The sequence below is a fragment of the Rhynchophorus ferrugineus genome, unplaced genomic scaffold, assembly GCF_030347505.1.
Source record: "Rhynchophorus ferrugineus isolate W39M unplaced genomic scaffold, kcgeb_rfMv2 rfM6, whole genome shotgun sequence".
Lineage (NCBI taxonomy): Eukaryota > Metazoa > Arthropoda > Insecta > Coleoptera > Curculionidae > Rhynchophorus > Rhynchophorus ferrugineus.
Genome location: NW_027472585.1, coordinates 2925824 through 2938536, shown reverse-complemented (window position 1 = coordinate 2938536; position 12713 = coordinate 2925824). Strand labels below are relative to the sequence as shown.

Sequence of the window (12713 nt, the reverse complement as noted above, 5' to 3'; positions counted from 1 at the left end):
TAAACACTGAAATTGTAGTTGTAAAATGATTTTCGCGTTAAATGTGAAAAGTGCTATGATGTTGCAGTATATTTCGCAGTAATATTGCGAAATTACCCCGAAAGACTTCTTTGTGGTTTACTAAAATTTTCTGCGGTCATCCATGACTTTAATTCTGATAATTATGACGTAAATAATGAGCCACGCTTTGATTTGAAAAAAAAAACGGACACATTATTGAAAAAATCCAGCAAAATAAACATATCAACAGTGTCGATATTGGCATGACGGTAGGCCTTGGTCACAAAATGTTCTGAACCATTTACACAAAGCTGGCTATAAGTTTCGAAAGAAAAAGAAGAAAAAGAATTAAATATAATTAATATTTATATATAATAATTATAAAGAAGTTCGGTTTATGACGGTTCTTCATAAACCAAAAACATGATTTGTGTCAAATTAGCTTCATAATGCTTTACTGAAATGCAGTGGAGTCGGGTTACACTTAAATGCCTTCAATCAGTGATGAAAAAGCTAAGACGTAGCGGACAAAGGATGGTCAGTCGTTAGAAGTCGATTAGTGCTTAAAAAAAGTGGTATCCATAGACCATATCTATAGGTTCAGATGATTGATCTTCAACGTTACTGTGAACTAAATAGAAAGATAATGCCTTCCGTTACTTCAGCTCGAAGAATCAACATAATCGGATTCCAGACTTATTATTATAAAACAAAGTCATGGAGCAAGACTTTTTTTTAATGAAGGGGGTTGTTTATGAACACTTTTCCTTGAAATAATGATATTATAAGAACAAATATGAAGCTAAAATCATACAAAATCATTTTAAACATTGGTGGGGTTACAAATATATTGGGTATAAAGCGCTACTGAGAATTCAAATATATATAAAATATATAGAATTATCTCACCAGTAGAATTTTTTCACTAGTTCATAACGTAGATGGCAGTAATGTGAAAAAATAACATTATCACTTAATAGATTCAACGATAAAACTTTAGCACACTGAAGATGTTTAGCTTTCGGATCCTACTAAGGGACATCTATCGTTTATTTATAAGTACGTGGAACCTACAAAATAAATAAACAATAGGTTTTCCGCTTGAATAACGCGACAAAACCGTAGTACAGTTAGGTAAAAAAAATTAACGAAAGAACTGGTCTGGAATATTTTAAATTTTTATTTCAGTTTTGAGTACATCCTCCTGTATATTTCGATTTCAATATATTTCAATCAGTCTCTTCCATAGTGTTTCATGTACGTTTTTAATATAATCTTGATCAAACTTTTTCAATTTATCTTGGATAGCATTTTTTAGTTTTTCAACATTGTTAAATTGTTTATCATTTGAGTACATAGCACGTGCAAGCTTACGACAACAATTTTCAATAATATTCAAATCAGAACCATTTTAAAATTTGAACATTGTGGTCAGCAGGATAGCAGTCTGCTGGAAAATATAATTCTGACCGGTAAATTTATGCTCCACACTTGGCTAACTGTTCTTCGATCAATTTATTATAACTTATACTATAGATTTTCTCAGAAATTAATTGTATTTTTGTCTTTCCTTCAAAATTTATGGCATGACCTATGATTTTCGCTTAAATATTGGTAAGTGTTACTATTATGATTTAAGATATGTTTATATTTATTTATTTCTATTATCAGTTGAGAAATCATGAAATTTCTATAGTGTGCTAAAGTTTTGTCGCAAAGTACATTAGTTAAAAGCTCCCCACTGTGGATAAATTGTTATAAAAATAACATTATTCTTAGTGTATTAAAATAATTTACCTTAAATTTATACTTGTGTTAGTGAATCTTAAACTTTAAATATATTTTGATTTGTTTTCGTAACACACTGTTTATGAATTATGCGTTTCCTGTTTTTATACAAAACTTCACTTGCTTTTATGCCAACCACATGCACCAAACCGAAAATAAATGTCAGGAGAAAGACCAAACAAACCAACTGTACACCTGCGGGCCCGAAACATTAAATGCCGTCAACTTTGGGGCATTTTATGAGAGGGTCCAGAAGCGATCAAATGGGGGACTAATGATATGTACAAAGACGGATCTTCCTGTGACTTACTGTGTACGGTTTCTCGTCGCCTTTGGGCGATTGCGAGCACCGACGCCATCGCAGACATTGCATCACCGAAACAGCCAATTTTGGCTAGCGTTTCCCGAAACGTTCGTGTAAAAGGAAAAGAACTACACAAAACTCTCGGAGATTTCACCTTCAGGTGATAGTTGCTGGTTTTCGGGCGAGAAACTTTTCGAACTTCGTAGTCGGGGTTTGACTGGATGTTTTCCCGCCAACACGGTCAGCTGAACTGTTTCGAGTCGTTCGGTTGAGCTATGTTTAGTCGGAAACGGCACTTATCTCCGCTCGGTAGTAGCCGATCCAAATTTACACCGCCTGAGATCGAGAAAAATTACGAACCCAACTCCCATTACTATTAATAGGCTTTTAAATAGACCTATAAAACAAGTTCGGTTGATTTTTTTCGATATTCGACTCATATCGGATATAAATGCGTTTAGGGTTAATCACACAGTAGTGAAGAAGTTTTTTTTTTAGAAAATTCTGCCGGCCTTTCATAAATACCAGGCTAATCAATAAGTTTGCTATTTTACAACGGTATAACTAAGCATCGAAAACTACTTTAAAGGGATCTTCTATTCTGGAAATTTGAAAAAATCAATTCTTTTTCGTATTTTAAAATACACCAAAAAATACCTAGTTTTAAGATAATGTAAAGGAAAATTCTAAGTTAATCGGCAACGACTAGTCATAATAACAGGTCAATTGAAAAGTCGCTGGCCTACCATAGTAAAACATATTTTTTTGGCAGAATTAATTTTTTTTATTCAACATAATTCCCTTCAACGGTGATACACTGATTATAGCGAGCCTCAACCAACCTGTCGATATCATTTTGTAGTACAAAAATGGTATCGACCAACTTTTCGATACCATTTTTGTAGTACGATCTCTCCTTTGCTTCAAAATAAGCCTCAGTTTCGTCGATCACCTCTTCATTCGACGAAAATTTCTTCCCAGCGAGCATTCTTTTGAGATCTGAGAACAGGAAATAGTCACTGGGGGCCAGATCTGGAGAACACGGTGGATAAGGAAGCAATTCGAAGTCCAATTCTTGGTGAAGCATCACTTTCTTTTTATGTAATAGTCGCTGTTGATGGTCCTTTCTTTTTCAAGGTAGTCAATGAAAATTATTCCATGCGCATCCCAAATTACAAATGCCATAACCTTACCAGCCGATTGTTGCGTTTTTTCACGCTTTGGAGCGGATTCATCGTGTGAAGTTCACTCGGATGACTGTCGATTGGACTTCGAAGTGAAATGATGGAGCCATGTTTCATCCATTGTCACATATCGATGCAAAAACTAGGGTTTATCAAGCTTGATCATCTTCAAACATTGCTCCGAATCATCAACTCGTCATTGTTTTCGGTCAAAAGTGAGCTCGCGCAAACATTCGTGATTAATATGATGTACACGTTCAGTTGATATCTTTAGAGTGTCTGCTACAGTCTCGTACACGCATCTTTTGAGGGTTAGGGCTAACTAAAAAACATATGGATATAATTCTAGTAACGCCATCTATGTGCCAGGCCGGGGACTTTTCAATTGACCTGTTATATCAAAATCAAAAGTAGCCAAATCGGTATAGTTGTTCTCGTGTTTTAGGGGCACTAACGAGCAGTAACTCATTTTCAAATATAAATAAAGATCATAAATAATTTCCCCATGAGTTCAAAAGAAATACCCCAAAATCGTCAAAAATATAAACCGAGCGCAGAAATAGTGCGACAGGAACGAGTATTTAACACAACAAATCCAATTGAAATTGAATATGTTCCTTTGCGACTCGCAAATTGCCTCCGTAGCTATAGGCAGCGCATCTCGTCCTCTCGTCAATTTCGAATTTAAACATACCCAGAACAGATTGAGACGAGACAGGCACAATTCGCATATGTCAATAAAGAAAACAAACAAGGCACGGCCGAACCTTTCGACGTCTCGAAAATGGCTCGGAGACCCCTCCTTTTGTTGCCGCAGTTTATTTTCATTCGAAAGACCATGTATTTGATTATTGATCTTTCCCAAAAATAAAATTCGACGTAGCGGAAATATACGGACACCGGGTTATCCTGGAAACTCACTAAATAAAAGCAGGCCATGGCTGTAGTTAATATGTATCTTATTTAATTACAGTAATCTCTCGTTATTCGCGGTGGTTATGTTCCGATAAGATGGCAGCGGTTGGTGATACCACGGTTGACAAGAAATCCATACGCCGGCTTGGTGGCGCAGTGGTAAAGATGATAGGACGGTTCTCCTATTGTATCGATAGGCCGCGGGTTCGAATCCTGCTGGGGCATGGTCGTAAATTTATGTTTGTGACTGTTAAATACTTGTGACTGTTCTAGGCAAGAGTGTAAAATCCGACAAGGAAAATGATCCCAGTCACGCCAGTAACCAGGCTGGGTAAGACTGGATGTCTTCTGGGATGATTTCTAAAGCAATAACATTATACATAAATATCTGACAATTTTAGTTAAAAAATATGTGAAAACATTGTACGTTCCTTATATTATTTCGTATACGAACATAGAACCTCCACCTTTTTTGAAGTCAGTTAAAAAATGGAAGGATTGTTGGCTGTTTCATTATTTTCTAAATGTCTGTGTATCTTTATACGGTTGTGGTAAACCCTCTAGACTATTAATAAACTTCATACTTCGTTCCAGTGAAGGATCCAGCTCCAAAACCAAATCCTGCAGTTCATGAGCAGATTACAAAATCTTATTTATCTTGTCTGAAGTTAAAAGACGTAGTTAATTGTCCAACTAATTCTTGAGGAGTATCATCTTGATGATTTGATTCATTATTTGTGTTGATTTCCGAAATTTTAACGACTTCCTCTTCTACGAGTTCATTGTCATTAGCGGCTAATATTTCAACATCTGTTGACTGAAGATCTTCAGAACCTCCATGTATTTGATGCATAACTTGTAAAATACCGACGATTTCGGCTTCTTTATCCGACATTGCTGAGATATCGATAACAACTTCCGGGACTAGGTTTTCCCAGCATGCATTTATAGTTGATGGTCTTAAGTCAATGTTAAACAACAAAATCAACTGTTTCCAGCTTCCGGTAACAATCAACGATGCATCCAAGATGTCACTAAAAGTGCGCTTTAGATAATATCGTTTAAATGCTGCTATTATATCCTGATCTAATGGTTTGCAGAAGTGAAGTTGTGTTAGGAGGTAAACATTGTGTTTTCGCATTAAGGTCGTTTAAATTTAGGGTCTCTGGGTATCTGGACGCATTGTCAATAAGCAGAAGTGCCTTAAATAATAGTGACTTTGCGGCCAAATACTGTTCAACACTAGGCACAAAACAATTAGTATACCAATATGTATACAGCGTCATTGTAACCCAAACATTAGGCATTAGGAATCGTAACCCAAACATTAATTAGGTGGATTAAGCCTCCAGGGACTATCATAAGTGGTTTAGAAAAGGGTTCAATCTAAATATAATAAAATAAATCTGACCTTATATTATTATATTTTATAATATTTTTGTTCAATTATTATATTTATATTAGAATGTTGTTATATATCGAAGCCAAAATAAACTAAAATGCGTAAAATGTTAAAGTTAACTGCGGCAACATTGTACCGTTTTGGCGTCATTTATTGTGATGACGTGAGTTCACCGCTACAGCGGATAGACTATACTTTGTCTGATTTAATGGTAATAACGCAGTTGTCCTTTTTAATCTATTGGTTACGATTTTGTAGAAACGTTTCCACAATGCCACAATTTCTCAGTTAAGAATTAAGTTCCGTTTAGCTTGACCTATCGAAGACAGCATGTTTTATTTTCAATATTATAAATAATATATTAATATTTAATTTATTCTACATATAGCGATCACTATTATTGCGGCAGTTATCATGAAAGTATTTCTACGACTATAAATTACTGTCCAATCTATATGAACACAAACAAAAATTGAATTTGAAACAAACCGACTTCACCATTTCGTCAACTTTTGAAAATTATTTATAATTTATGTTATTCATGATAAATTAGGCTGTTGGCTAAATTTTATTCCTAATATTAGACTTTCTATAATCTATTATAATAAAAATTATACGTGCATAGGAAAATCAATACCTGTTCGTAAAAAAATAATATTCATAAAAATGCTCTACAATACCAATAATGTCGTGCAATATTCCGTGAACATCAAAAACATTACCTTTATTATTTCGAGACGTTTTGGTCCATTAATAAAATTAAAAATAACCAAATGACATAAGGTTCCGTTCAGTTACTGATTTCGTAAGGAAAAATGTTACAATAACAATATAATAAACAACAGTGAAAGGAACTTCATGTCACTCACTTTTAACAAATGAATATATTCGTCATTTTTCCACGAAAATGACCGATAAAAAAAGGTATCTCAAAAATCATACAATAGAGTCGGTATGAATAGCTTTGCATTATGTCGCTAAGCATATAAAAAATTCAAGCAATTAGTATAAGCGGGTACCAAAAAAAATGTGTTGTAAGTCAGTGTTATTAGTATATCAGAAAACGTTCAGTGAAATAACATATTGTATGTCTTCTAGAGAGATTCTCGTAGTAGAATGAATTGACGACATTGTTCGAGTAAATTCGATCAGTCCTGTGTTTCTGTCAAACAACAAATGTCACTATAGAAAACCTAAAAATATACCTGGTGAATAGTTATTAATGAAAAATGAATTTATTATTAGACAGGCTGGAGGAGTATAGATATCTCTATACAGAATATCATGATATCTGTTTTTCTGCTTCAACAACGGTACCTCAAAAGAAAATTGCTTTATTTATAACTTACATTTTACTACTGATATAGTTTGCGCTAATTTGTCAGATTGTCATTGTTATTATTTTCATTTTGTGTTGTACCAAGAATTTTCATGATTCTCAATTTTATTGGCATGGTATTTCGTCATAAAGGATATAAAGACATACAGAGAATTTTGTCTTGAAAATAGCTGCAATTCTTCGTGGAATAGCCATGGCCATTTTGAGAAACTGAGGAAGAAACAATTTTACGTATTTACTTTACCCAGAATAAAAGTTAATTTTGCAGAAACATCAATCTGAAGGAAAAATTGATGTTTGAAATAGTGACATTTTAAATGCGAGTGTATAAAGTGTAATTAACGTAATATGGAGGTAAATAACACAATTAATAGCATTTTAGGTTTGGCTGGCATTTATTTTCTGTTTTGTAATTTTAATAATGTTGTTCTTTTCTCAGTTACCAACTAATATACAAAATTATACTTAATATAATGTGACTGGTTTAGTTGTACAAGTGTAAATGAAGTCAGCATATGTCTACAAGATTCGAATGCGATCCAGATTGAAGAAAATGGGCTTCTAACTCAGTTTAAGGGTAAGTTACACATATTTGATGATGTAGTGTGATTTTATCAAGTTTTTACAGTCTCGTATGTGTGTTATGACAAACAAAACTTTCGAAAAACCCTTACGTCTAATAATCGCTCCATAATATATTATTATAAATCAACATTTTTGTGATTCTTTGTTACAGCCAACTAGCCTATTTTCGCCTATTTTTGTACCAAAACATTCGCCATGAATTGCTTCAATGATCCAAAACTATAGAAGATGGAAATCTACTCCTCATTCATTGCTCCAAAATTCTGAATAACAATTATGTATACAATTATAATTATAATTATTACAATTATGTTGAGGTCTGTTAATTGTATTGGCAAGGGAAGAAGTGATGAGATTTTGATGTTCCTCAAAAGAAACTGAATATTGTATCTCTATTTGTTGTATTGCCTTTTATGGACACAATTGCAAAAACTTGATTCTAATTTATGGTGTATAAAACTAAAACTTTTGTAAAATCAATTGACACAAACCCACACATATGCTGTCTAATAAAACCATAGACGGGCTCATAAAATAATTTAATTGATCGAATTGTGTAATATTATTCCATTTGCATTCGTGACTGTTATTGGGGGTCAATAAATATCATTATAATAACAATGTCGTCAATCCGGCAATACTAGAGACCTCTCCGGATTGGCCGGCCACCGTCGATGCTCATATTCAACAAAAAAATTAATCCACAACTCGTAGTGCCTATCAATTTGTTTCAATTATTTCGTTTAAATCTGTCGTCGAGTTTTTTTTTCGGTATCGTTTTTGCGTATCATTGTTTGCTTTTGTCCTGATGAAAACACAATATGTTTTGCCACGTGTTTTATCAACTATGTGATTTGTTCGTTTTTATTAAAGACGGTTTTTTGCGTTATACCTCACGGAAAATAATATACATGCATATATTTGATGTATAATTTCATATAATTTTTTGTAATATTTATTTAGGATTTAATTCTGAACGACAATTTACTATTTGTGCGCATTTTAAAATCAAAAAAGCGGGTTAGTAGAAATTAGAACAAATTAGAGAAAACCAAAAATTTATTTCATATAAAAACTTCATATCAAAAGGTTGAGACAAAATTATTTGCTTTTACTCACTTTTACATAGAAACTTTTGCCCCATACGCACCCTCAACTGCTGAAATCGTACCTCACAGACAGACATTTTATTGTTAAACAGGGTGACGAATACACTGTCCTACACCTAATATATTCGGGTGTTCCGTAGGGCAGTGTTCTTGGCTCATTGATATATCTATTTTATAGAGACCTACCGACCTCACGAAACACTATTGTTGTGACATATGCTGACGATACAGCGGTTTTATCATCACACGAGGATCCAATATCAGCCACAAGAAACCTTCAACTTCATCTTAACAAAGTCGAATTGTGGTTGAAAACGTGGCGTATCAAAGCAAATGAGATGAAATATATCCATGTGACATTCTCCCTTTGTAGAAGAACATGTCTCTTAGTAAAATTGAATAATCATGAACTTCCGTAAGCAGACAACGTTAAATATCTGGGAATGCATTTCGATCGACGTTTGACACATAAACATCTCATAGCAATCGGAATTTTGATTAATATTCTTGTCAAAATGAAAGAAAATTAAATGCTTCAAAAATACATCATTCAAACGCATCCTTTATAGAAAGTGTTTTGAAATGCAATATTGCTATTATTTTATTTTGATATTAAATACCGAGCAACATTACTTTTGTATCGATACATTTCGATATTTCTTTGTAGTCATTCATAAAATCTCATATTAACTGGATCTGATGCCAAATACGCGCTGGACTCATTCAATCAGTAACAATAATGAGCGAGATTCTAGCGAGAAAAAATATGCTGATAACAACGAAAGTTAAGAGTGGAACGTTTAAAAAAGAGGCATTCGTAACGCGTAAAAATATGAACTGTTTAAATTATTTTCCGTCCAAGATTAAATTCCATCAGGGAGGGAGGAGAATTTTCGGAAACGCTAACGCCGAAAGAAAATTGAAAACGTGGAGGTGGCCGTTGAATAGGTTATTAAAATGTAAAGTGGCTCCTCGCTTGTTTAGCGTGTACTTCTAAATAATTTTCAGGAATATTATTTGTAGCCTTAGCGACTATTTATACAAAGAGCGGCTTATATTGGGCGTGTTAGATTTGGTGCTAATATTGTTGTCTTTGGGTTGTGCTAATTATGGATATTTCTCATGTTGATGTCTCAACTTGTAGAATTATTACGAACGAGTAATTAAGTATTATTTTATGAAAAAAATGATTATATAATACTAAATGGAAAATCTAGTAGAGTAAACAAATAAAATTTTGGGTTCTTCTTAGTTACTTTTAATATCAGCAAGATTAATCCCTAACCAATTGTTACCTATTGAAACAATCTGTTAATATGAATGCAGACGATATTTCAGAGCGACTTTTTTTTACTTTTCATTCGGTTCGTGTGAAATCCATTCTCCCAACTTCTCTAATATTCGGTCAGCCGTTTAATCAGAGATATTTCTGATTCCGATGCTCCGAGTTATCTGAAAATATCTTGCCGCATAATAGAAAATGGTTATCTCAAAGACGATATTTCGTTCAGCCTGGCCGAGGAGAGAATCTAAATAAACACGAAGGGTGACTTAAATTATTTTCTTTTCGCGATTAAATTCCATTAGATGCGAGAATTTACAAGAATAGATGAGATACAGAAAGCGCTTTCTTCTCGACGATGTTGTTAAAATGTAAAATACTAGAAGTTTAAATTATCCCTTTAAAATACACTTAGTCTGGGATTATTTTTATGGAAATACATTGTCTTTCTTACTTCGCAATGACTAGGGAATCCTATATTGACAACGGTTTTGATTATTAGTGCAACAAATAGTTAAAAACTGTTATTCTCGAAAATATGTGTAAAAAATTGCATTTGAGTTGCACTTAAAGTCAATTCTCAGGTATAAATATTGCATGGTGCTTTAGAAAAGTGAAGAAATAAAAATGGCCTCACATAAAAAAAAGATATTTTACCATGTCACAACTAGGTTAATAATGAAACGAGTCGTTTAGAATGAATTATTTAGACTGGAGATTTCACTGAAATGATATACTTTTTGAGAATTTGAATATGTAATAAAATATGAACTATAGTAGTAGATATAGTTTAATGTTGATTAAAAAATATTATCCTAGGTTATCCCACATATGCTATTAAATATTACAAAAGGGGTATCGTACCGTCATGAATTGTGCGACAAAAAAACTGAAATTTAATTTTTTTTAAATTATATTGAAACAAATAGTAAATTGCCGTTGTCATGATTATATACCATATATTATAATAAATAGTATCTATTCTAATTCTAATTTTATTATATCTCATGTTTAACATTTCATTAGTATCTTAACATAACTTAAGTAAACATTTCTAGACACTAGATAATAATAATTTTGTGTATGAATAAATAGAATATTTAATATTGTGGAAAATCCAGTAGAGTGTTTCCTCTAATCAAAACATTATTAGTATATTCAATTAATTTTATCTTGATTACTCGAACATAACAGATGCTGTTAAATCAATAACAAATTACCATGCAAATATTATGAATAGACAAAAAACTGACGACAAATATTCATTTTATACATTTATGGATATTATATAATATATTTTTTAAAAAGTTGGGATATAAGATTAGTTGTTGAATGACGAGCAATTCGACTTATAGTTAGTGTATTTTAATGAGTAAAGTGAATTTTAATTCAACATCATTAGTCAAAATATCGAACAAGTTCCATGCATTCACTATACTCTATAAAATATTTATAAAACGCCGTAATCTTCCAAATAGTGCTGCCCCGGAGAGAACAATAATAAAACAAAAGCAAATAAGACAATGAGAAAAATGGTCAACAACCACCAAGATCTCATATGGATGGATAAATTCCAAAAAAACAACCAGCATTCGTTGCGTCAAATAACAAAACGGCATACAAGATCTCAGCAAGTAAAAAAGAAGAGAACAAAATAAAATAAAAAGGATAACAAGGTAAAAATGGTAAAGGTAAAGGTACTTAAAGGGATTTACCTTCAGGTTCTTTAGCAATAACTGTCGAGCTTCGATCAACTCCACCTTTCTTGTCTTCTGAACCATGTCCAGAACACAAAGAAATTAACATATTTTCAAGTAGAATTCAGTTTTACTCAACGTCAAACTTCGATACCGGTTGTTAAATAATATATACCCATCAATGTATTTAACGAAGATAGCGGTATGGAAGCTTGATCGGTGTGAGTAAATATAAACCAGATAATTCTCAAATTATTTCACAGGAATTTTGGATGTAAATCGTTTCAACAAAAGAAAAAATGTAGGAGAGGGTATTTTATATTATATTTCGTTACCCATAGTGATGTAATCAACATATTAACTATTCTAACCCATAAGAGGTGTTTAACTAAAGCTTGTATAACACGATGTTTCATAAAAAAGAAACGATTCTTTACCTAAAACTGTAACCGAAGCTATATATCGGATTATAACAATCATCCAGTCGATTAAAGATATGTTGAAAGAATTTCGTTCATTCGCTGTATTGGCCAGACATATTCTTTTTGACTGAATTTGTTTCATTTTTACAGCCTTTCAGTCTTATAAGGAAATAAAAAATGTCAATGATATATGATATTATATATATATATATATATATATATATATATATATATATATATATATATATATATATATATATATATATATATATATATATACATATATATATATATATATATATATATATATATATATATACATATACATGTATATATATATATATATATATATATATATATATATATATATATATATCGCTTTCAATCGTAATTGATTGCATTATTTGTTACAACAAAATGAAAATATACTTGAGAAATAATAATGTCATTTATATAATAATGTAATATTTTCATTTACCAGCGTATAAATTTTAAAGGATTTACAACAGAGTGTGTATTAAATCGAATCAGGCACATTTGTAACCAACTTTATGCTGAAGCCTAATGTGTTATTTTGTTGAAGTGAACAAAAACGTGAAAAACAAAGATTTTTTTTGGAAAATGTTTGAAATTGTTGAAAATGTCTGATATTGTACCGCGTAAATTGAATTTGCGGGAAGTTTTAC

General features: G+C 32.1%; 1 protein-coding gene across 10 annotated transcripts in view; it reads right to left on the bottom strand.

Moving 5' to 3' along the window:
• CaMKII (Calcium/calmodulin-dependent protein kinase II) overlaps positions 1 to 12713 on the bottom strand; it is a 224880-nt gene that overhangs the window by 25741 nt on the left and 186426 nt on the right. For 4 of the 10 annotated variants that reach the window (XM_076408264.1, XM_076408263.1, XM_076408267.1 and 1 more), the window contains exon 11: positions 11624 to 11680. The exons of the other annotated variants lie outside the window; for them this stretch is intronic. In XM_076408264.1, the coding sequence (XP_076264379.1) occupies positions 11624 to 11680 (57 nt within the window). The remainder of the gene's footprint in view (positions 1 to 11623; positions 11681 to 12713) is intronic. 10 annotated transcript variants of the gene reach the window in all.